Source organism: Beta vulgaris, chromosome 2 (assembly GCF_026745355.1).
Source record: "Beta vulgaris subsp. vulgaris cultivar EL10 chromosome 2, EL10.2, whole genome shotgun sequence".
NCBI classification, from domain to species: domain Eukaryota; kingdom Viridiplantae; phylum Streptophyta; class Magnoliopsida; order Caryophyllales; family Amaranthaceae; genus Beta; species Beta vulgaris.
The window spans coordinates 39,731,046-39,757,462 of NC_079203.1; the positions used below are offsets into that span (position 1 = coordinate 39,731,046).

Here is a 26,417-nt window from a genome sequence, read left to right on the forward strand (position 1 = left end):
TGTATTAATTTTGAACGGTATGTTTTCAATGTGTAAGCTAAGAAGAGTAGTGTCGATTGCATGAGTATAGATGCGAGAAGCTTAGGTAAGAGTGAAGATGTTTACGAGCAATATCATTTGTATTCTTATATGAAAACAGTTTACAGGCAATAAATTGTGTTCCTAAACATTTGCTGATGCTCATAATTAGTACCATAAACCATATCATCTTCCCCTCAGAGATAAATTATACTACAGGCGACATTTCGATGCAGGATTTGCGTACACCACGCTAATCAAAACCCAACCCTACGACCACCACGAAACAAAGCAGTATGATTCCGTTACACGCTAGCCCACAAGTACCATGGGGTTTCTTAGATCCAGATCGCTAGAATTGCTTACACACCTCACATGTTTAATAAAAGGAAACCTACATCTACTATAGTTCAGACACAACATCCATTATAGTTCTAACACAACACAAAGTTCCAAATGCGGTATGACGTAAATAATTCTACATGACTGCAACCATTTCTATCTTATATAGTTCCTGATTTCGCTCACCATTGAGCCATTACTATTGAACACATGCTCCTAGAGGAATTCAACGACATTCCAGCGGCCTAACTGCAGTACTCGATGAAACCAAGAAGTATTGGAGGACACCAAGAGGTAAGAGTATCTGATTTTTGGTTTCATTTGTGAAAACAAACATGCCAAAACTTCAGAAACAAGTCGTATATGGATATCTTTCAATAAATGATATGCGAATATGAGTGGGGTTGATAACAAGGAAAATGGTAAGAAATATGCAACTCCAAGAAAATTATGTACTCAACCATCAAAGAGGTTGAATGATGAGTGTTTATTATGAACTACAAAGTGAGCAATTTGCTTGATAAAGAAATCAACTCTATTTCCTTTTAAATAATTCCTACATCTTACTCTGCATGTCAATTCAAAAGTACAAGAAATCAGACCCGTCTTCAAAAACACAGTATCCCTGGTGTAAATCGCATTGCAATCACGAACTTCCTTTATGTTCAATGGTAGCAATTTTAGCTGATAACTTTTGAAACCACACCAGCACCGACTGTTCGACCTCCCTCCCTCAAAGCAAATCTTTGCCCTGTTTGCAGATAAGGAGTTCAGAGCTGTCTAAGCAAATGGTGAAGACAAAACCAAAGAGCAGAACCAAACATCTGTACTAGAACAATAATAGTTTTCATACTAGAGCATTGTGGAAAGTTAGTTATGCCCTATCCGCCACAGGTGGCGTAGGGCAAAATTCCCAATTGACCTTGTCAGCTAATGCTGTATTCGAAATCAAATATCACAATATATCTTCTTTCTACGAAAGCCTAAGTCCCCCTTTAGACTTCCAAGGATGTAAGCCGTGACAAATTATGTCACATTTTAAAACAAGAGACTATTTTTGTTAGTTTCATTTTATCATAGTCGCAGATCAGCCCTACGCCCCTACCTACTAAGCTACTACTTCCAAGAAAAGATCTCAAGCTTCATACAGTGAGAAAACTCTCCAAACTCAAGAAAAAACCTCTTCTACCCGAAAATATCAGAGAGAGGAAGGGAAGATGGGGGAGAGAGCATGTTTCCATCCTTTTTCGTTAGCTAGGGAGAGGAGTGCTGTGTGTGTTGGACTTGCATACTTGACTTTCACACTTCACAACAGAATTTTAGCAATTTGATATCTTTAATTATCAATAAAGTAAAAAAAAATGAACGTTACAATTAACGAAAATATAGAGTGAGATGCATCTAACAAGATCTTAACGAATATATTAATAACCTGCGAATTGCTCGGGCCTCTCACTACTTTTATCTTAATAACTCAAATCATTCTCAAGAGTTTTACTACCTTTACACTTCTTCAAACAAAAACCCACTACAATTGATAAGACTTATTCTACAACAGCAGAATGTCTATGACCTTGGGGGAACATGATGTAGCCTTATAAAAACGAGAAAAAACAAGCAATTTCACAGATCAAAATTCAAAACTTATGAATACATCTTTGGATCAAAACCAACAGCATGCTTTTCACTTATGTAATAGTAAGGAAGAGCTACACATACCTGGTTCAAGAGGGACAGCAGATATCAATTCAAAAGTAGCAGTCACATTGTCACCAGGCATCACCATCTTCACATTCTCTGGCAACTCAACTTTGCCAGTAACATCTGCTGTTCTCAAATAAAACTGAGGTCTGTAGTTGGAAAAGAAGGCTGTATGACGCCCACCTTCATCCTTGGTGAGAACATATATCTCTGCCTCAAACTTTTTGAATGTTTTAGTGCTTCCTGGTTTAGCAACCACCTAAAGTAACCAACAAAGCCAATGTAAGACTAGAGACTTAATAATCTATTCTCATGCACAATCTGTTGTTTGTCAATGCTCAATGCCTTGCGCCTCCCCAAGGCAGCCTGAGGCACGCGCTGACCTGCACCCATCCTAGGTTGCTGAGGTCAGCTAAAGCAATTTTGCTATCGCCTGAGTTCACCTAACTCCCAGACGTGCTCTTTAAAACTAAGATCTGAATTATAGGGGAAGCGAAACAAAATAACTACTTCCTCCGGTTCTTTTACCAAAGACAACATTTGTTTTGGAGGTCAAATTTTATTTTATTAACATTGACCAAGTTTACACTTATATGTAAATAAAACATTAGTGATCAAGATGTATGTTGGAGACACTGAATACTGAATAGCAAACATTGCAGCTAACAAGAAACTGAGGTAGCATTAAAGTGGCAGAGCTCCGATAGAAAGACATTTCAATGCAGGATTGAGCTTCCTTTGAAGCTGCCTTTTTGATGATGAAACACTACCTCTGCTGTAAGGTGTTTACCCTTGTTAATATTACAGAGACTACGGAAAGTTAAGAGAACCAGCAAGAGCAGTTAATAGATTAATGAATAAAGAGCATAGACAAGATGGAGAGTTAGGAAGCATCTGTGTGAAATTTTTTCAAGTGATCATGATTCAAATATAAGTTGTTCTTCCTTTTTATTTCCTTTTCCATAATTCAAATTAAAAGTCGGGGAAGGAAGGGATTGATAGCCAGATCTGACCACAGTAGCCTATATAAGTAGACGATGGGTCTACAGGTGAGAAGAGAAAGAGCTATAGGCTCAACTCAATCAAGTGCTAGGTAGCTGAAGCTCTAGATATACTGCCCTTTTTCTCTTTAATCAATGATGGCATTATCAATTTCCTGTGTACTGTATTATACAATTACAGATAAAAAAGACGCTTTTCTAATGAAGCTTATGAATTCACCTTTTGTGATGCATTTATTATTTTACTTTCTTTTTGCGAAAATATTATTTTATATTTTCGAAGTTACGAATAGGTAGCATAGAGCATATTTTTTCTTCCATAATCATTTCTATGGGGAATAACTAAAGGTTAAAAAAGATCGAAAATATGCAAATAACTCTATAGCCGAGAATGAGATATTAATAACCAGACTAAATGGATGTACCTGTCCTCGCTGTACATCTTCCCTCTTCAGCCCACGCAGAAGCAGACCCACATTGTCACCAGCCTAGAATAACATAGATGCAGAAATTATAGTTCACACACCAGACAAAGTATGTCACTTAGCAATAACTAACTTTCAATCTGTTACCTGACCGTTATCCAAGATTTTCTTAAACATTTCCACACCTGTTACGGTAGATTTAATTGGACCGCCCTGTAATATAAAGAGTAGGACAAGAATTGGTTTAAAGGGAAGAAAACAACTAGGCCACTGGTACAAGTCAAAATTATATATAAGACATAAGTTTCATCTATAACCTGCATTAAACCCAAAATTTCAACATCTTCGCCAACTTTGATCATGCCTTGCTCTATTCGGCCAGTCACCACAGTTCCACGTCCCTGCATCAGGGAATAAAAAGAGTTGGTTACAGCTGATCATTTACAAATGTGATTCCTTTCACAACTATACTGTCTACAGAAACTGACTTCTCCAATCACATTTCACAGGAAACATGTTGGTCTCCAAAAATATCCATCACCTAGTACATGCAATGTCAAACAACATTCAGTGTTACCAGGACTTGCGAATGCATATCAGACATAGGTGCATGTTACAACTTACAAGTGTCAGACTTGACTATCTCATAAAAGAACTCCACAATTTTGGCCAAGTGCTTGAGGATCCACACTCCATACCCATTTTAAAATGTCAAGCATCCAACAAGGGCAGTCAGCCCCTCAAGGTAAAATGCAGAATCCAGCATGCAGTAACACCGTTTGTAAGAACAATTCTTCCTCCCAAATAATTCCAAGATGGTGATTATATTCTCTGTTCCAATGCTCTTTATGTTTATAATATCAATTTCAAGCAACATTAAGATCCAGTAATAAATTTTGAGATCCTAAAAGCTCTCGTTCTCTCCATTGAACCACTCAATCATGTACTGACATCAATTTTACAGCATAGCAAGAGCGCATACTAAGAATTCTCTTATTTCTTCAGAAAGACCAAAGTCAAGAGTCCTCTGTACCTGGATCGAGAAAACATCTTCTACTGGCATCAAGAAAGGTTTGTCAAGTTGGCGAACAGGGTCAGGAATGTATTCATCCACAGCATCCATAAGCTTCAAAATAGCTTGCCTGCCTATTTCGTCATTTGTTCCATTTAAGGCAGACAAGGCTGAGCCCCTAACAATAGGGATATCATCCCCAGGGAACTTGTAGAAGCTGAGAAGTTCTACATATCCCCAGATATAAAAAGTTAGACAAACACAGTAACGTCCAGACAAATTGATTACTACATATACCAAAAAAAAACATCATCTATCTACATTAGCATAGTCAACAGACTACATTTACCACGGAGCTCCATTTCGACCAATTCAATTAGCTCTGGGTCATCAACAACATCCACTTTGTTCAAAAAGCAAACCAATGATGGTACACCAACCTACAAGGAATTGAAAACTAAGTCAAAAAAAAAAGGCATACATCTAACATCTGAATATAAGAAATCATAAAGGGAAGTGAATCGACCAAAAGATAAATGCTGCACAAGACTCTTAGGGTGTGAGCAACTGGGGAGCATTCTCCTGGCCTTTTTCATTCAAATGGAGATCAATCTCTAGGAAGACCATAAAACCAGCTTCTCTACTACACCCCTATCCCACAATTGTTCAACCCGCATCTTACAAGCATCTCTGCTTCATCTCTAGGTGCCATACAGATCCCAAATTTTTTTCGGCCATCTTTCCCTTCCTCTATTTTAATCATTAATAGCTTGTTTGGACTATTTTCCTCCTAATGTGCAATAATGTAAACAAAAAGGCATATGTGATGCCTTAACTGATGTGAAATGGAGAGAAAGTATAGGGATTCAACCCCACTAAATATTGCACCAATGCAAACGATCTCACATCAATTAACATTTTTAACACACCTGGCGTGCAAGTAGAATATGCTCCTTTGTCTGTGGCATGGGTCCATCAGGAGCAGATACAACAAGAATACCACCATCCATTTGAGCAGCTCCAGTAATCATGTTCTGAAAAATTAATAAGATTTTGTAAGTGACAACAACTGTGCAAAATTTGTCAATCAATTCCTGAACACTACATATGGTAACTGATAGTGAGGTAGCTTAAATCGAACTCCTCCAGATTATGATATCGAAAAGTATTGAGTAGATAATAAAAATTCAAATTCCATAACTCTCTACCAAAGTACATTCCATTGTCTGACAGCCTGCCCACAAGCAATAGCAGTGATGATAAAACATCCATCACGAAATGCCATGATTTAATGGTCTTCAACAGGATTTCCATGTAAAACCTTTCCAGGTAATACCAAACTCATCAAGAAAATGAACACATAATTGATGTAGGTAAGCAAGCAAAAGTGCAAACTGCAAAGACAAAACTGTCCTGACCATATACAAACAGTACATGAAACTTCCAGGAAGAGACCATAAAACGTTTCTACACCTATTGATGCTTAAACAAGTTTGGATTTTGCAAAAAGAATCCTCATGCTAAGATGCTAAAGAATCAAACTTCACAACTTCTATGTTACTTACTATCACAAACCTACTTATTAATGTATAAGGATGGCTTAGTTGAAAAACTATGGTCCATGTTAGTTTGAACTCCATGGCCTGCAGTCATAACCATCTAGCAGAATAGCTAAGGTGCGGCATTACATGTTTTCAAAGAATATCTTTAACCCCCACCCCCAAAAAAAATGGAAAAAGAACACTCACCTTAACATAATCAGCATGTCCAGGACAATCAACATGTGCATAGTGTCGTTTTGCAGTCTCATACTCAACATGTGCCTGTAGATAAGCATAGACGTTTATTTTGGTTTTGAAGCATAACCATTTTCAAGTCAACCTACAAATTGGAAATAACACAAGCAAGCACTCAGCTAACCGTTGCAATGGTGATCCCTCTCTTCTTCTCTTCAGGAGCTTTATCAATTTCATCAAAGGCAATAGCCTTCGCTTTCCCTTCTGCTGCCAAAACCTAGCCAAGTGAAGATCACTATTTCAGTAGAAAAAGATTACAATGTCATCTTGAATTAATACAAAATTCAGCAATACTGTATAAGTCCTAGCCTAGCTGACCTACTGGGGAAGGAAAACAAAGAAAGGAAGAAGAAAACCAACCCTTAAGAAGCAATTAGCAGCGAGACCAGGGCAGTAATAAACGAAACATGAAGCTAATCAAAAGATTGGACCATCGGAAAGAATAATGAATCAACCCACCTTTGTAATTGCAGCGGTCAAAGTTGTCTTTCCATGATCAACATGTCCAATAGTTCCTACGTTAACATGAGGTTTTCTGTTTTGTCAAAGAAAAACAAACGAATTAAGGACCTATACTTTGACACTAGAAGAGGAGACAAAAAAGGAATTCTGTGACAACTTGGGGCTGAACTCCAGGGAGGTACTTGGCCCAGTTAACTTAAATAATGCATCTATATTGTAAACCGGTGGGAAGATGTTGATTTACAAAATACAATTACGGAGAGAAAGAAGATCGGATTCAATAAAGAAAACTCAAAAATGGATCTGAAATTCATGGGGCCATAACATAGTAAAAAATCCAAAGACATGATTTAAAATGTAGACGATAATTTTCTTACTAAAATCGCTACAAAATTAAATGCCTCAGTAAACAATGTAAAATATTCAAAAGCCGGATAATTCAACTGTAAGCAACCATCAAGTTGTTCTTACACACTTGTATCATATTTCTCGAAACAGAATGCTCTATCCATCTCCAATGGTAACATATCAAATCTTGAATGACTACACACAATCATCCTTATTTCAATGAAATTACATTGATAGTAAACACTATCCACTTTTCAGATTATAAAAATCAAAGAGAGATTAAAAGAGCCTTCCAGGTAACATCTTACTCGGTTAGCCGAAATTTCAGTGTGGATAACCAAATAACAATTAGTCTATCAACTTCAAACTATAAGTTATAATGCATACTAAAGCAGGCGAAAATACTGTAAATGTCAAAATAACTCATTTAAAATCTAGCTGATTCCTCTTTTTTCTATAAAAATGGATCAAATCATTTCAGAAATACACAGGCAAAGTACATCGCCATATTTCCTACTTCAAAAAAACAATCACAATGAAGTATTTAAGCTTGATCTTACAACAACGAACATAAATCATAATAAATTCACTAATACTCAAATTAATTCCACATTTTTACTAAATTCTCCTGCAAATGTCAAATCATTTCAAAATCAATTCAACACAAACAAAATAAAAATACAGAAATTTTCTATCAAAGAATCATTAACACAGAGGAAAACATACGTTCGTGTGAAAGTAGCCATAGATCGCCACATCGAGGAGAGAGAAGAAGAGTCATTTGTGGAAAGTTGTTCGACAATGGAGGAGCTGGGAGAAAGAAGAGCTCGACAAACGGAGGAGTAGAAGTGGATTTGGTGAGAAGAGTAAGGTAATAATCGTTTGGAGTTAGGGTTTCGCAGAGCTACTGACGCCATTTTTGCGATTTGAAGGAGGAGAGAGATTGGAGATGATGAAGTAAACAAAAAGGGTTTTAGCCGCACCAGGAAAATGGAAGGAGAGGGTTTTAGGCTTAATCAAATTCGAGTTTTGGGCTTTTGTTTTTTGGTTCGTCTTCACTCTTTTGGGTGGGCTGGACGAGTATTGTTTGAACTTTCTTTTAACGTTTTTTCACCATACACCCATGAGTTCTGAAATTTTACAAGATATCCTTAAGTTTCATGGTAATATCAAAATATCCTAAATTATTCGTGACGGTTAACTCCCTTACTCATTAACCCTAATTTTTTAAAACCCTAATAAATCCCTCTATCTCTCCTTAACCTAACCACTCGCTCCACCCTCCAAGCCTAAACCCTATATTTCAATGTCAAAACGACTTTTTTTTGGAGAAAATGGGCAACACCAGTGACCCTTAAAGGGCATGAGTTTCGAGAATTCCATCAAAATGAGTATCAATATAATGATATTTTGGGAACACTTCTCGATGTGATCTTAAACGTCCGATTTTACAGCCAAAACGACTTTTTTTTGAAAAAAACAGACGCCACCGACGACCCTTAAGGGCCACAAATTTCGAGAATCCCATCAAAAGAGTACCAATACGTCTGTATTTTGGGCACACTTTGGCAAAACGAACTCTGAAGACCTGTTTCACCACCAAAACAATTTTTTTGAATAAAAGAACACGTGACGATCCTTAAATGGCACGAATGTCGAGAAGCGCATCAAAACGAGTACCAACACAACAGTATTCTGCTCTTCTTGAGGCAATCTTAAATGGTCAACTTTACCGCCAAAACGATATTTTTTGAAAGAACGGACACCACCGACGATCCTTTAAGGGCATGAAGTTCGAGAAGCCCACAAAACGAGTACCAATACGTTAGGGTTATGGGTTAAGGAGAAAGTGAGGTTAATTATGGGCTTTTCAAATTTTAGGTTAATGACTAACAAAGCTAATTGTAACCGAGCTAACTGTAGTTAGTCATTAAGGACATTTTGATGTGTTACCATGAAACTCGAAGGTACGTAGCAGTTTTGAAAAGTGAAAAGGTACCCGGTGAATTTTCTGAGATTCAGGGGTATTTGGTGAAAAGAACTTTCTTTTTATTACCCAAGTTTGCTACTTAATATATATAGAACTTTGTCATATCCCTATGCATAAAAACTTACTAGAATTTTTTGCACGCGATGCGAGCTTGAATTTTTTTCGAAACAGAAACTTGATTTTCTTCGGCATAAGAGTCAAAATTTGAACATTAGACATACGAAGTATAATTGTTTTTAGTTGCAAAATTTGATTGGTTTAGTTTCTGTCACTTAAGTCTCTTACCATTCTTTTTTTTTCTTTTACTTTTCAAAGTTAAATTCTATGAACAAAATAGAAATTTTATTGAATTTATTTATGATTTCTAATATTATAATTTTTTAGTTGATTTTTGAATTAAGTACTACTCCCTCCGTTTCATTTTAATCTACACACTTACACTTTTCACGCATGCCAATGTAAAACTTTGAAGACATATATCTTTAGTTTTGTATTTGTAAAAATTATAAAAAGTACATATTAATAAAATACATATTAAGACGAATCTAACAAGATCCCACATGACTATGTTTTTATTCACGTATAAATCACAAACGAAAGTCAAAGTGTAATTTGTGAATAGTGTAAAATGTCAAAGTGTGTAGATTAATATGAAACGGAGGGAGTACTTCATAAATTGTAAAGAAAGTAGACACTTTGATTTCAAGTCAATTTTTTCATAGGTTGTAGTTTGTAAGTGAATTTTTTAGTTTTTGTAAAGTTTCCTCATTTTAGTGATTTGCGTAACGTAAATTATGCAATTTTATGATTTTAGTTGACTTGTGAGTGATGTTAAATTACATTTTTGGTATTTTTTTGAAGCCCCCTTTATTTGTAAGTGAATTTGTAATTTAGAACGGGAAGGGGGTAACATAGTCTCTTCATTCGGGGACATCATAGCTCCTCCCTTTCCTTATATAATAGAGATATGTTGTACTTTATTTCTTGAATGATATTTTGCATAAACCTTTTTACCTTGATGATTAATCGTTATTATATAATACAAAAAGATAGGTCTAAATATATGTAAAAGTTTCATTATATATAGAAAACACTATAAAAAAGTAAATAATTTTTTTCCTTTTCTAACTTTTAAATTCTGATTTCACTACAAATACACCTCTATTTTTTGTCATGACCCACCATTAATTGTGAATGGTTCTTAAGAATAGTGATTTGTAAGTAAATTTTTGTAAATATTTTTGTATGTATTAACGTTCTAGGTTATTAGTTTTAGTTTGTATGTTAATTTTAAGTTTTAATAAAGTTTCCTGATTATTTGAGTGATTTGCGTGATTTTTATAACGTGATCTTCTCAATTGTATGAGTGATTTTTATAACGTGATCTTCTCAATTGTATGAGTGATTTTTAAAGTTTCTTCTTTCAAATGATTTGTGAATGAGTCTTGTAAATTAATTTCCGGTAGTTTTCTTTGAGTGTCGATTTTGATTTTGACATTCCTTTTGTAATTTAGAAAGGAAAGGGGGGCAAAATAGGTATTTCAAAAGAGGATACCATTGCTCCCCCCTCCTTTATATAATGGAGATAAGCATAAGTATAAAAAAAAATAAAAAAAGAAGACTATCAAGAATATTTTAAGTTCATTAGTATGAATATATAATATGAAATGAACTAGACAAAATGACAATAACATAAAAATAAACAAAGGCGTGAAAGTATGAAATGACTATTTTTATTTGTATTGCCAGTCACTTATCATACAAAATTTAAGACTTGGCAATATTGAAAACAGATATGAAGTCATGGACAACTATTACATGTTTCATTTTGCATTTTGCATTTGCTATGATATTTTCATGCAACTTTTACTCGTGTTCCTTTGTTCCTTACATTATTGTACGTTATTTTGATGTAAAAAAAAAAAAAGGCTAAAACTGCTACTACTAGAAGTAAATAACAATATCTTATCTCAATACAAAATAACTTATAGGTTATAACCATAGATTAAAAAAATAATAAAGAGAATCAGAGAAGTACTATAAAAGACTTTTTAACTAGTTTTTAGGATCTGATTACATCCAGATTAATTACAGTTTTCATTCATTAATAAATGATCGATATCATCCAAGATTACTTGATTTAGTGATTAAAACTTTAGTAACACTACTAGAAAAACACCTTTATGAGTCGCCTCCAAATTGCTTATAGAGTCGCCTAAGAGGTGACTCTGAAACTACTGACTCTAAAACTAGGAGTTTTAGCGCGCCCCTTTAAAGCAACACATATGCTATTATGCAAGTCGCCTTTCATGTAAGACACGACATGAAAGATATATTTTTTTTACAAAAATAAATTAATAAACCATTATGAGTCGCTTCTGATGTTTGTAGGCGACACGAATAATTTTTTTGAATTATTATAAAAACTTTTAATTATACTAAGTCGCCTATTATGCATATAGGCAACATGGAAGATATATTTTTTAAAAAGAAAAGAACTAGTAAACCTTTACGAGTCGCCTTTAAAATATATAGGTGACACAAAAACTATTTTCTATAGTATTTTTAATAGTTTATTAATCATTTTGAGTCACCTATCATATAAAAGGTGACACGGAAGATATCTTTTAAAAAATTATGCAACTATTAGGAGTCGCCTGTAATAATCAGAGGCGACACCTAAAATTTGATTCTATAGTATTTTAGTCTGCTATCGAGTCACTTGTTCGTGGAGGCGACACCTAAATTATTTTTTATTTTTGATTTTTATTTTTGCTAATATAAATAATTTCATCCCAAAAACAATAAATTGTAATGCAACAATATCACTCAATGCAAAAAACTGCATAATCCCAAAAAGTTGACTTTATTAACTTAAAAAAACATGTTGGTCCAACAACTCGAAAATGTTGGAGCGTATAAGTGACAATGTAGCCAATAGAATTAAACTACAAATTTTCAAGTTATTTATATCTACATACTGTGAAAAAAGATTACAAACAACTACTAATGAAATATCTACTCCATTTTTCTCGAACATTGTCAATCTCCTCTTGAGAACACGGGTTTGAAGAAAATATATGTACTCAAACAAAATAATGCACACTTAGTAAATTTGAATAGAGATTACCAATACTTTGAAATCCAAGTAAAACTATTTGATACATGTACTTCATGATGTAATAGACACATTCCACTTTTTCGATGTCGAGAACACTAAGACACAAATATAATGCCACATTAAACGAAAGCACTAATAATAAATATATAAATAAAATAATAATAAAAATAATCAAGTGCAATCTTACTAAAACTTCTTTCCATTTTAGAGATTTGCGATGTCCTTTGTTGTTGACTTGCCAAGTCTGATAAATTCAAAACATCAAAACAATAATATCATAGTTTAAGCATCAAAGTGTAATTTGCTTTTGAAGGGGAGGGGTTTCTCAGAAAATTCGGCAGCACCTCTCCTATATTAGAGATCATCCAAGTTTGATAACTTGCTCAAATACACAATTCCACTTATATGAACACTCTCCTTATAATTGGAGATCACCCTAAGTCCTATAACTTGCTCAAATCCAACATTACCTAGCTAATACAAAATGCAAGATGAAACTTAACTTTAATTTGAATCCAATACTTCTATATTGCTACAAACTATTATTTTATGCAATTGTGGTATGCAGTGGGTTTGTAGAGATAGTGGTTGGCTGCAGTGGGTTTGCAAAGGTGTTGCCATGTGGTGGCTTCGTTGTTGTGTGGCCAGATATGCTATGCAATATTTATTCGGGATGAAAAATAATCTAGGATCGATTATAAATATTAACCATGAACTATTTTTCAATCATCCCGACTACTTTTACCTACTCAACTACTCCCTCTGTTTTTTTTATCATTCCTACTTTTCTGTGCGCGTCTTCCAATGCACGTTTTAAAACTTAAATAACTTTCATTATATATTAGTAAAAATTATAACGATTGAATATTAATAAAGTACTAATTGAGACGAATCAAACAAGACCCCACATGACTATGTTTTTTCTTATAAATTGAGAACATTTGAGAAGATTCTCTCTATGTATGAATAGTGTCAAGATTCCAAGTGAGAAAGATAAAAAAAAAACAGAGGGAATACTTTTTTACCCCACCCAACTACTTTTTCTCTCTCATCACCCCCATCGTCATTATATAATATTTTTATTATTTACTTTTTAATAATATTAAATATTCATTACTAATTGATAAAAAAAATTAATTTATAAATACATAATTAGCATTTTTAGCATTAACTAAATTAAATGTACAAAAATATTGTTTATTTTTTTTAAAAGTGTAAAAGTGGAACATATTTCATATAAAATAAGCAAAATTATAGAAAATTAGTAAATAGCTAGAAAAAAATTTATCCAAAATATTACAAAATGGGTCTCTAATTGTAGATCTCTGAAAAATAGAGCCATCAGTATTTTTTTTTTATTTTTTTTCGCTTTGTATTTTGTAAGATATTGCATTTTTAATCATATATAATATTAAAGCAAGAAAAAATTAGCCTACGTGACAGCCTCATAGAAATTCTGCTCTCACAATTCACCTCACATTCATAGAGTAATGAAATAGATGCCATGTGTCACATTCCATTAAAATGATTATGTTTGATTCCTTTATTATTAGTTTCCCAAATTTTGAAAATCAGTCATTGAATGCTTTAGGAAACCTCCAATTTCCTTAAGTTGAAGATATATCCGTGATTTTGGGCGGTAAAAGTAAGATTCCTCACTGGAAGGAAATCTCCACTTAAGCAAATCTTCCAAGGTTTTTCCTTTCCTGTCAAATATTCCATTCAGCTACTCTTTTTGAAGTTGAAAAATATTTGCAGGATGATTTTAGATTTGATACTGAAATTGTTTAAGAAAATTTAGTTACACACAATTGAATGACCGTATTATAAATCCGTGCAAGAATATATACACAATTCAAAGCCACGTGTCAATCCTATTAAAATGATTTCATTGATTTTTTTTAAAATTCTTTAAGGAAATTTAGTTACACACAATTGAATGATTGTATTATAAATCCTTGCAAGTATATACACATGCATGCAAAGATGTTTTACTCTTTTTCTCTCTTTTTTTTTTCTTTGAGATACATGCCTGTGCTGAAGGATGTTCAACAATTTTTCTAGATCATTTTATGAGAAGTTTTTTTTATCCAATAGTTACCGGTTTTATATCTACTAATTAGGAAATTGATTGTTTTATAATTGCTATAATTTAGGCAAAGAAAGGACTAATACCAGCTCTATAACCATAAGTATTCACAAACATTATGTTAAACCCATTAAATATTACATACCCACAATTTCAAAACATCTCACCAACTGAACTGAATTGAACTGAACTGAATTAAATTGTAACTAATAGTAATGATAACAATTTAGGAATTGAACTGAACTGAAAATAAGCTGGGGAGAACAGTCCCTTAAAGTGAGAGAAGTAAGACAAGAGACAATATATGAAACAAGAAATTAAATTAGGTAAAAAAGTGAAAACCAACATATAAGGGTCGGTTCACTTCAACTTATTTTGACAAACTATGACGATATAAGTTCGAAAAAATTTAGATGATTAGGTGATCCAACGGGTTGCCAACCCTCTAATTATTGAAATTTCCTTGGCCAAGAGTACATTCAGACATTAATTTTATGATTGTTCTCTCTCCAATTTATTATATATATATATATATATATATATATATTACTATTATTATTTTATTGTATCTAAGAGGGTTAACCTTAGGATCACTCAAAATTTTTCCACGCTCTTACATTCAAATGAAACAAAAAATATAAATACATCCACTTATGAACTTATGCTTGATATTAATATCATTTTTAAAGAAAATGTACACTTTGAATTTGGCCCATTTTATATTAAAATTCTAAAATAAAGGATTAGCAGAGAGAGTGCAACATGGCCATGTGCTTAAATTATAAATATAGCTTTCTTTAATGAGCTTCGAGACACTAATTGAGAAGGTGAATCAACAAAATGAGTTAATTATATATCAAGCTTATATATCAAAAGAGGGATTTATAAGTATTCAATTTTAGTTGGTCTATAAGACAGTAAAACTGTTGTTGAAAGATTAGAAGTTATCGAATTAGAAAAGTTGTTAATTTGCCTATGCACTTTGTTTTGACAGCTTCTTTTTTCTTTGATGTAAAAGATAATATTGAAATGGAAATATATGGAGAACTTATATAACACACAGACATTATACAAGTATTGTGTATTTATATTTGTTTACTATACAAAATTATCATTTTCTAAATTATTCTTAATATTAAAATTGTGGTGGCTTAATATATTCTAAAATTGTTTTTAGGAAGAAACTAATGAGTAAGGATTATTTCAAGTAGCAACGGGGAATAAGGTATTTAGGCAAAAAAGTAAAGTGGGAAACCCCGTATGATACTCATTACGTCAGATGGAACGGGGAATAAGGTATGATACAATATATCATCGAAATGATGGTAATTTCAGGTAGCAACAGGGAATAAGGTATTTATACCCCATGATATGGTACTTATTCCGTCAGTTGGAACAAAATTTTCTTATGATGTTTAAAAAATACACACAATTTGGAATAAGGTATGATACAATATTCATCGAAATTGTGGTATTTCAGTTAGCAACGGGGAATAAGGTATTTATACCCCATATGGTACTTATTCCGTCAGTTGGAACAAAATTTCTTATGATGTTTCAAAAAAGACAGTTTTTTCGACCATGTGTTAAAAGTCAAGGACAATCCCTATCACATGGTAGCTTTGTATCTCCCGAGACCAGTTCTTAGTCATGGCTAATTTTATGTAGCCATTTCTCAGTCACGAGTAAAAATTGCCTAATAGTACTAATTTATGAGAAAGAACATGGAAGTCTAACACTTTAAGGCCATTTCGAGTAAAAAATGAAGACTGTAATGTGGAGAGGGTTTCTAAGACAATTGACCCTAAGTGGTTACTAGGATAAGACCAAGTTCGTGCAAATTTTCTCCCTTTTTGAAGCAGTTGAGATCATTAATTTACCTTTGTCATCTCAACATAAGGTGTTGTTGGCTTTGCTTATGACTATGTTATACAACCTCCGTTCTTTTTCTACTGCAACAATTGAGTTTTCACGTTTGCTAATACACTATTTTAACTATTAATATCTTTAATTATTTTTAGTAAAATTATACAAAATTGATATTCTGAAGTATATATCGAGACGAATCTAACAAGACCCACATGACAATATTTTTCCTGACATAAAAATCATAATATATAGTGAAAGGTTATGATGGTGAATGGATAGTGTAAAAATCTCATTTTGCAATATTATAGAAATAGAACGGAGGAAGTAACTTCTTAATAAATTTCGTTTTGCACTAAAAAGAAGTCTTCCAAAACATATCAGTATCATGTATATGTTAAACAACTTTATAATTAATATAAAGGTGTATATCTCTTAAACACAGAGTTTTTTTTATCAAGTTAACGTAAGAATCGTTTACACGTTTTCATTGTAGCTGATATATAAACATTGCTATTATACTAAATAGTTCCCGTGCATTGTGCACGGGCCTAAAACTAGTATTTATAATTGTATTATTTCTCTCACCTGTCAGAATTTGACAAGTGTCAAATTTTGAAGCGCGCGTCAGAAAATCTGACTAAAGTCAATTTTTTTGGCTTTCCCCAAGCCAAAACGACGCGTTTTGGCTAGGGGAAAGCCAAAAAAAATTAATTTTCGTCAGATCAGGTAGTGGGTCCCACTCCCACGCATGATCATCATTTCACTCACCCCAACCCATTTTTTTCCCCAATCACTTCCATTCACCTCATGATCTTTTTTTCAAATGTGATTAAGAGCACTTTTTTCTCAATCATCAACTTGATCTTTATTTTCACTCATGAGTAATGGTGCTCTTATGATCTAAAATTTACATGGATATATGTCCTTTTACTTGCACACTATCTATTCCAACTCTTGCGGAAGTGAACAAGAAAGCTTCTCCTCTTTGAAGGCAAAGTAGTATCACCATCTAGTGACATCTTGTTCACATAATACATATCCAACACCTCATTTTCATACCATGGTGAGTATTTAAGTCCACTACATGGTCTTGGTTACTACGATTCTCGGTACCTGTTTCCCCTTCCTCATCCATATCCATTTTGTATAATTTTTGGAAAACCCATTCCAAAATGAGAAGGTATTGTGTCAGACCGTCCGACCATAATCTTTGGTCGGACGACTTTCAGTTGGTTTCAATTTTTTTTCAGTTGGTTTCAAAAAAAAAATCAGTTGGTTTCGATTTTTTTCAGTTGGTTTCAATATTTGTTCAGTTGGTCTGACACAATGGAATAAAGGAACCAACTAAAAGAATAAAGGAACCAACTAAAAGAATAAAGTAACTAACTGAAAGAATAAGGTAACCAACTGAAAGAAAAAATCAACCAACTAAAAGAAAAAACCAACCAACTGAAAGAATAGACCAACGAACTGAAAGAAAAATTCGACTAATTGAAAAGAAAAATTCGACTAAACGAAAGAAAAAAAGTTCTAAATGAAAGCAACTTACATCTAAATGAAAGCAACTTACTTCTAAATGAAAGAAGTTAAATGAACCTGCAAAAGGAATATATCTTCTTACGTTTCAAGCTGAAGCTGAAGTTCAAGGCACGTTGCTTCTAATTCTTCGCAACAGTTATTCTTATCCTCCAATTCTACCTCTAAGGTTGGTAATTTATGGAGAATTTCATTTAGCTTAGCTTTTGCAACTGTATACTGTGTATCGAGATCTTCATTGATTAACCTCTGATTTTCAACGTGTTCCTCAATATTCCCATTTGCTTCCTTGAGAGATTCTAGCTCCCTTTGTAAGCTCTCAATGGTCTGCTTTGATTCTTCAAGTTGGTTCTTCAGAGCTACATTCTCTTCAGTTACTCTTTCTAGCTTCTCTTTCATTTCTCTGTTTTCTTGTTGCATATTGGATTGAATTGTTATCATTTGAGCTAGTGTATTGTGACAATTTGGGGAGTCCATTTAGAGGAGAGAGAGAGAGAGAGGAGGGTAGTGAAAGGGGTTTGGGGGAAGATGGGTGTTATAACGGACGTGAGAGAGAAACAAATTATGAATGCAAAAAGCGATAAAAAAAGACAACAGAATTACGTGGTTCACCAATTTGGCTACGTCCACGGCAGAGAGAGAGAATATTTTATTATGTGAGGAAAACCAGATTACAGAGAGAATAGAGACTAATTCGTTGTCTAAAACCCTAAGATATAAATACATATTTATACCCCCATTCAGAAAACGCGTTTCCGCGTTACCCGGTCAGCCGCCCGATCGGGCGCTTAACGCTCGAAGAATTTTGCTCCCGGGCCCGATCGGGCAACGAACGCCCGTGTCGTAATTCGGCCTGCCGCCCGATCGGGCAAGATGGCCCGATGCCATCGGGCGAGCCACAAACACACGCTGCCCAGCAAATCGTTGCGGGCCCGATCGGGCTCCCTCGCCCAACCCGATCGGGCGAGACTTAAAACAGCTATAACTTCTGCGTTTCTTATCGGAATCGGGCATATGACCTATCGTTGGAAAGCTCTCGGAACAAGCTATCACCTCCACTTTGAATCACCTCAAAATAATTTATAGATTGAGAGATATGTCCATTCAAAGTTAGCCTTATGTCATTCCTTCTTCACGCATTCTACCAAACACCTTCAAGGCACCATTCAAGTCATTATTCTTACAAATCTCCACCTTAACTTGAATCCTCTCACAATAAGCCAGAAAACAGATGCATTGATCACAACGCCAGAACTCCCTACACCAGATTTGTCCCAACAGACAACCAGACCAGATTAGTCCCTAAGACCCCAGAATTGCCCCAAGAGGGCAACTAACAATCACGAACAGTTGTAAGTCCAAGCAACCTTGAACTTACCCTGTGGAATCAGATTCGAACAGATGTGTTTCTTATACTCTTTCCTAGCACAAGTAACACCTTCCTTGGACGGCCCAAAAATATTCACCTCTCCGACATACAGTGCAAAACCCACCATGTCTTCACAACCGTCCCTTTGGGAGAGTTCCCAAAGATTTCATGCTGACCAGGAGTCAAGTTTGACTGACCCAACTTTGATGACGAAGAACACGGAATTTCAGATTCAGATTGTGAGTGTTGACAGATTTCTCCCTGACGTGAACCACCACTCCAACCTAGAGTGCCTCTGTGCTCCACCTGTTTCTCAACACTATCACAAACAGCCAATGTAGCAACCCCAGACTCAGATAACGTAGACCCTTGCAACACATACAATGTCTCCCGTTTAACCCCTTTCAGAATCATCTTCGAACCCCTGTAGACATACAACCCTCCACCTTCACCTTTGAAACTGAACCCTTTCTTGTCTAACAGACTAAGTGAAATCAGATTCTTTGTGACCTGTGGAACATGCCTAACATCATTCAAAGTACAAACTTTGCCATCACATGTCCTAATTCTGATGGACCCTATACCAACTGTCTTACAGACCTCACTGTTGGCCATAGTAACACTTCCATCAACCTGTTTATAGTTCATAAACCACTCCCTGCGCGAACACATATGACAAGATACCCCAGAATCAAGAACCCACACATCCTGACAATGTGACTGGCTATTAGCTACTAGGGCCAGATCTTCCTCAGAATCACCTCCAGTTTCTGCCAAAAGCAGAACCTTCATTCTTGTCCTCCTGCTTCTTTTTCTTAGGACACTCCCTTTTCCAATGCCCCGTTTCCTTACAGTAATTACAGACATCACTAGATTTAGGACCTCTAGAAAAGGTTTCCTGGATTTTTTCCCCGAATTCTCCTGTCCATTACTACTGGCTACTAATCCAGCAGCCTGATCGCCTGTACCTGTACCAGACGCCTTATGACGAATCTCTCTAGTATGCAGAGCAGATCTTACTTCTTCTAACGACAGACTATCTTTACCAACAATAAAGGAATCCACAAAATTCTCATATGATATAGGCAAAGATACCAACAATATTAAAGCAGCATCCTCATCATCTACTTTAACATCAATATTTCTCAGATCTAGCAAGATAGTATTCAGTTTATCTAGATGATCCCTTAGAGACGTACCTTCCTGCATACGCAGGCTGAACAGACGTTGTTTCATCATCAACTTGTTGGTTAGAGATTTTGTCATGTACAAACTCTCTAATTTCAACCACAGACCAGATGCGGTTTCCTCCTCCGCGACTTCAGTGATTATGTCATCTTCCAGACACAGCATAATCGTTGAATGAGCCTTCTCCTCCAGAACGGCCATCTCAGCGGTACTGAATTCCGTTGCTTTCTTTGCCAACGGTGCCCACAACCCCTGTTGCTTCAGTAAAGCCCGCATCTTGATCTGCCACAGACTAAAACTATTCCTCCCAGAAAATTTATCGATTTTGACATTCACCCCAGACATCTTTCTCACACAGATCGAACACCAAAGCTCTTGATACCAATTTGTTATAACGGACGTGAGAGAGAAACAAATTATGAATGCAAAAAGCGATAAAAACAGACAACAGATTTACGTGGTTCACCAATTTGGCTACATCCACGGCAGAGAGAGAGAATATTTTATTATGTGAGGAAAACCAGATTACAGAGAGAATAGAGACTAATTCGTTGTCTAAAACCCTAAGATATAAATACATATTTATACCCCCATTCAGAAAACGCGTTTCTGCGTTATCCGGTCAGCCGCCCGATCGGGCGAGACCCGCCCGATTGGGCGCTTAATGCTCGAAGAATTTTGCTCCCGGGCCCGATCGGGCAACGAACGCCCGTGTCGTAATTCGGCCTGCCGCCCGATCGGGCAAGATGGCCCGATGCCATCGGGCGAGCCACAAAACACGCTGCCAGCAAATCGTTGCGGGCCCGATCGGGTCCCTCGCCCAACCCGATCGGGCGAGACTTAAAACAGCTATAACTTCTGCGTTTCTTATCGGAATCGGGAATATATGACCTATCGTTGGAAAGCTCTCGGAACAAGCTATCACCTCCACTTTGAATCACCTCAAAATCATTTATAGATTGAGAGATATGTCCATTCAAAGTTAGCCTTATGTCATTCCTTCTTCACGCATTCTACCAAACACCTTCAAGGCACCATTCAAGTTACTATTCTTACAATGGGTTTTGAGAAAGGAGTGTAAGTTGGAGAGAGATTGGAAGATGTGAGAGTTGCCATTGATGATTTTTTTTTTTGAAGGTTTTTGCAGGGGTTTTAATGAACTTGGGCCAGCCCGTCTGACCAAATGTTTGGATCAGACGGTCTGACCCAATACTTTCACTTGCAAAATATATGCCCTCACAATTCATCTTCCGTAGACACCTTACGCATATTACCACAAGTCTTATAAGGACAACACGTTTTTTATCCTTTTCTATGTGTAAGTGCAGAAAGAATAAAATCCTCAACTCCTTGGCGAAATTCAGGGGAAGTACGCTTACTTGAAATCCAACTTTTGTCCATATCTAAACAATTAACATGCCATATATATCAATTCCAATATTGTATGCACATGCACTAATTCAAATCAAATAGTTTAAGTTCTGCATGCTATTCGGGGTAGTGATCAGCTTTAGTATAAAACCATTGTAACTTTTTAATGGAAAATGACACTTGTAATCTGCATAGCATGTAAAAATACATTTGAAGCATATCACCTAATATGAGAGTGCAAATAGAAAAAGAGACAGGGGTCACACTAAACATACATACCTCACTTATGTATAGGGCCAAAGGTAGCCAAGGATCCTACTTTGAATCGGTGAGCGTGGGTAGGATGGGATCGGTATGCTAGTAAGATAGCAATATCCTACAAAAAAATATCCTACAAAATTAAGGAAATGAGTAATCTATCTATACAAATATATTAAAAGGCGTTCCTATCCAAGGAACGCTACCACGTGGTGCCATACTCAAGCTTCTAATACACATGTTTATGACCTCATTAAAAAATAATAATAATATGTAGATAATATGAATCGAACACATGACCTTTGAAATAAAATGTGAAAGTTTAACTACCAATCCACTACAATTTCAATGTTTAATGTTTCAAAATTAACATGTATAATAAAGTCTTATAATTATATCCAAGTATAAATACATAGACCAAGCCTTTTGATCTATAAAACTTTTATTAAGGTAATTAACATTCTCTTATCCCAACTCCATTTACATTGTTATCTATACTAATATATTAAAAGGCGTGCGTAACAACGTTGATGCGCCACGTGACACCCTCCTCCTACCACCAAAATTTCGCCACATGTCTGTCAACCAACAAAGTCAAGTGGTCATTATTTTAAAAATAAATATGTTGAAGCTTGGGCTCGAACCCCTGACCTTATGTAAGGGTTTTCAAAGAATCATCATCTCATCTAACTTCTCTTGGTGATCCATGTTTCCACAGTTAATGTTATCAAACATATCCCTTACATCCTTAAAAATAAATAAATTTGCATGTTCATTAAAATTAATTATTATGCATGATACCATTTGAAAAGCATTGTTGACCACTACAGTACTACCCCTAGGGAGTTTTAGTTCATGTAATCTATGTACAATAAAAAAATTTAGAAATTGTGTAGTATAGGGTTTGATCACGAGACCTCAAGTACATATACTAATGTCTTAACCACTAGGCTAAGTTGTGTTTTTTGTTATTATCATAAAGTATTATATTAATAAATGAAATTTTTTCTTATTCGGGGTATAACCCGGGCCTAATAACTAGTTTTTATCCCCTATTGCCTGGAAGTATTTTTTTAAAAAGAATTTATCATGCCATAACTTCCATTTTCCAACTTCGCACTAGAGAGAAATTACGAAAAGCTATTAAAATCAATTAAAACTTGTGAATAATATATATTTGATAATTGTAACTGCCCGAGGCATCACTCGGGTAAAAAAACTAGTTAAATATAACAATGCAATAAATCAAACTATATAAATGATTCTCAGAACAAGTCTCTTGCCAATTTGCTAAGCATAAATTCCCCACTATAACAAATAATTATGTTGAAGATGGCACATTTATTAAACCCCCTAATGCAAACGATGAAATCTCATCTTTACATGGGGATGACAACATTGACCAGCACAAAAAAAGTCTGTAACACCCCGATAATTCTCTTTTTCTAGAAAATACTTTTATAATAAACCTTAGAGAATTACCCAGGCATTATCGCCCGTGTGATAACGTTTCGGCTTACTCAGAATTTTGCAGCGGAAAACAACTTCTAAAACAACTTTTTTAAAACTTTCGAGCCAAACAATGTCAGAACTAAAAACACACCAACTTAACTATTGTCTAAAAACATAAGTTCCTACGAAAATAAGTTAAATGATACTAGTAATACAAGAGTCTCTCCATTCCAGATTCCCAATGAGATGCATTTGCGAACTTGTAATGTCAATGCTGTCTTGACTCTGCTCCCCCGAAGGATCACCACAGGATCAATAGGCAAAGCCATGATCACACACACAACAAGCACGTAATCAGCAAAGCTGAGTACTACATATCAGACATAAATAATCCTAAACATGATACTACAAAATAACATGCAGGAACAAATAATAACATAATATAATAATCTGCAGACAACTTTTACTGAACTAACTTAAACCAACTTTTTATCACTTAAATGGAATAGTTATTGGACGAGTTGTCTTCCTACTAAGATGAAATGCGGGCGCGACTCCGCATTTCAGAGTGACCTGCGATATCGAGGAACCTTTGAAATAAAGAGGGATGGTGATCAATCCATTCCTAGAAAAGCTATGGCACGCTCACCATAACCCAACCCTTATGTCCAACTCCAGACGTGCACCAGTCTAAATCTATACCTATTCTCGTTTCACTTTACGTTGAATATATTTTATTACTTGTGTTGACACAACAAACAAGCAACACATAACTAATACTCAAACAATCATAACAGAATCTCTTTTTATCTTGAATTAAGTTTCACAACTTATCAATCAAGACTCCTTTAACTTCCTTTTTATACTTTACAAACTTTACTTGTTGAACCTAGCCAACAATAAACTTTACCTTTATATAGGTATAACTTGTCACTTACCAAATAAGATCCACGGTCCTTATAAGATAATAACAATACTCAATAATCCATGTAAACATGATTCACTCTAACTTACATTAATTCACTCACGAATTAATAAATAAACTTGACTTATCCTGCTTGCATCAATCTTCCATACAAACATTTATAATCATAAACACTTCTAGTTTACATGTAGCACACAAGCAAATAACATGTAAACAATTTCCCAATAATCATATATATGAACAAATAGAGTCCTATACATGATACTAATAAATAAATACTCTTAGAGCATGCTTCTAAATCACATAGCACGTAGACGATGTACGTACCTTGTATAAACAAATCGGTAGGCCACTTTTACTCGCTAAAAGTCTCCTACTACGAAATCTCCGCCTAGAAAATAAAATAATGAAAATAAATATTTGAACTAAAATTTACAGCAACTTTAAAACGATCAAAACCCCCTTAAACGTGTTTTAAAATCGTTTTTACGTACCAAACTTTCGTTATTTTTAATCCCTAGTATAGTACAACTATTCTAGTGATTAAAAATCATTTAAAACTCTTAAAATACTTATTTTCTGAAATTACAGCATTTATAAAATTTAATAAATCTTCTGAAAATATATTCAATACATATAAAATTATTACTAACCAAATCTCATGATTTATACTTATATATATAGTTTCTAGTAATTAAAAACCTAAAAACTATAAATTTCATGATAAAAACTAAAATAAACTTAACATATTAAATCTGAAATTTTTATATAATAAACATAATAACCGAAATATATATATGCATATAAAACAGTAATTTAAATCATAAACATGTAATTAATAATAATAATAACATAAAACTAGTACTTTAATGGAATCTTAGAGAGGAAGAAAGAAAACAACCACAACAATGGAAGAGGAAGGGCGCCGGACAGCAGGCAGCAAAGAAGGACGCGGCAGCAATACTCGGCTCTTGAAAAGATTTGTGACGTTTCTTGTTCAACAAGAAACGTTACTTGAAGAAGAAGAAACAAACTTTTGAGGAAAACTTGAAGAAACGACACACAAGGAGGAGAGAGATGAATGCCGATGGAGAGAGAGAATCACGTGAGAGGAGGAGAAATAAAGTGTGTAGGGTAAAATAATTGGGTTTTTAGGATATTTATATAAAGGCTTGTACTTTGGGCTTAGGAAAAGAGATTTTAATTAATGAACTTGATGACTAATAAGATGGGCTATCTAAAACTTTAGTCATCAAATTACTCTTTCCCTTTTTATCACTTTTGGGCTTTCGATTCCATTAACTACCTTTTCAATATACTTTTAGTATTTAAAACTCTTATTAAAACATGCTTAATTAAAATATTTCAAATTTTATTAAGCTATGAAAAATAATTTCAGTTGACTTTTAAAATAGTCAACCCTTTTTAAAAGTCAAATCATTTTCCAAACTTATTTGGATTTAAATATAACTACATAAATACTTTAATATATTTATGAAAATTCTTTAAAATTGTGGGGGATTACATAGTCGTTGACAACAACCTGCACAAAATAGAACTGTTGACAACAACCAACAATAGGGAAGGTGGCAGCAGACTTTTGCACAAACAAAACACACTCGCGCAAAGCAACAATTCCACACACATACAAAGCAGAAGACAAAATTGAAGAAACAAAACACCACATGCAACACAAAGCAGACAACACTACTCAAACCTTGAACCTGTTTGAGTAGTGCGACAATCTGTAACTAGTGATGCAATCATCCACTACAATTATAACTCTAATACAATTATAGTATTCTAATATAGCTCGTCCAAAGCAACAACACAAGCATAATTCAGTGAGTCATCACCATCAACATGACGATCTTGACTTAGTTGACACTCCCAACGACAAACAAGCAATTAAAACTCTCACCTCTCAGGTATACTCCATTAAAAATGAACCTTGTCGATAGGATAGTTATATCAGTTCAATAATTTTCAGATAAGAAGTGCCCAATTCGATGATAGATAAAAGAGTAATAACATTAAAACAAGAAATTGAAGCCTAAACTTACAGATCAATAGACGTAGAAATGTTCACAAATCACATAAATCCCATTGAATTTCTTCGATCAATTGAGTGAATTCTTATACTC

At 34.6% G+C, this 26,417-nt stretch overlaps 1 protein-coding gene across 1 annotated transcript; it reads right to left on the minus strand.

The window, feature by feature from the left end:
* Positions 1-780: 780 nt before the first annotated feature.
* Positions 781-8,115, minus strand: LOC104886673 (elongation factor Tu, mitochondrial). The gene is made up of 12 exons (XM_010671143.3): positions 7,832-8,115; positions 6,755-6,830; positions 6,420-6,512; positions 6,248-6,322; positions 5,429-5,533; positions 4,849-4,939; positions 4,521-4,726; positions 3,805-3,888; positions 3,635-3,700; positions 3,488-3,550; positions 2,080-2,320; positions 781-1,111 (listed from the first exon to the last, which is right to left on the minus strand). Exons 1-12 carry the CDS (start codon positions 8,020-8,022, stop codon positions 1,041-1,043), a joined length of 1,362 nt encoding a protein of 453 aa, XP_010669445.1. The 5' UTR covers positions 8,023-8,115; the 3' UTR covers positions 781-1,040.
* Between the last annotated feature and the right edge of the window lie 18,302 nt (positions 8,116-26,417).

Excerpts from the sequence above, each read along its gene's own strand:
- LOC104886673 (XM_010671143.3), bottom strand. The coding sequence starts at position 8,022 with ATGGCGTCAGTAGCTCTGCGAAACCCTAACTCCAAACGATTATTACCT. Across the intron at positions 6,513-6,754 it reads TGACCGCTGCAATTACAAAG|GTTTTGGCAGCAGAAGGGAA; the intron begins GTGGGTTGATTC and ends TCACTTGGCTAG. Across the intron at positions 6,323-6,419 it reads GAGGGATCACCATTGCAACG|GCACATGTTGAGTATGAGAC; the intron begins GTTAGCTGAGTG and ends GCTTATCTACAG.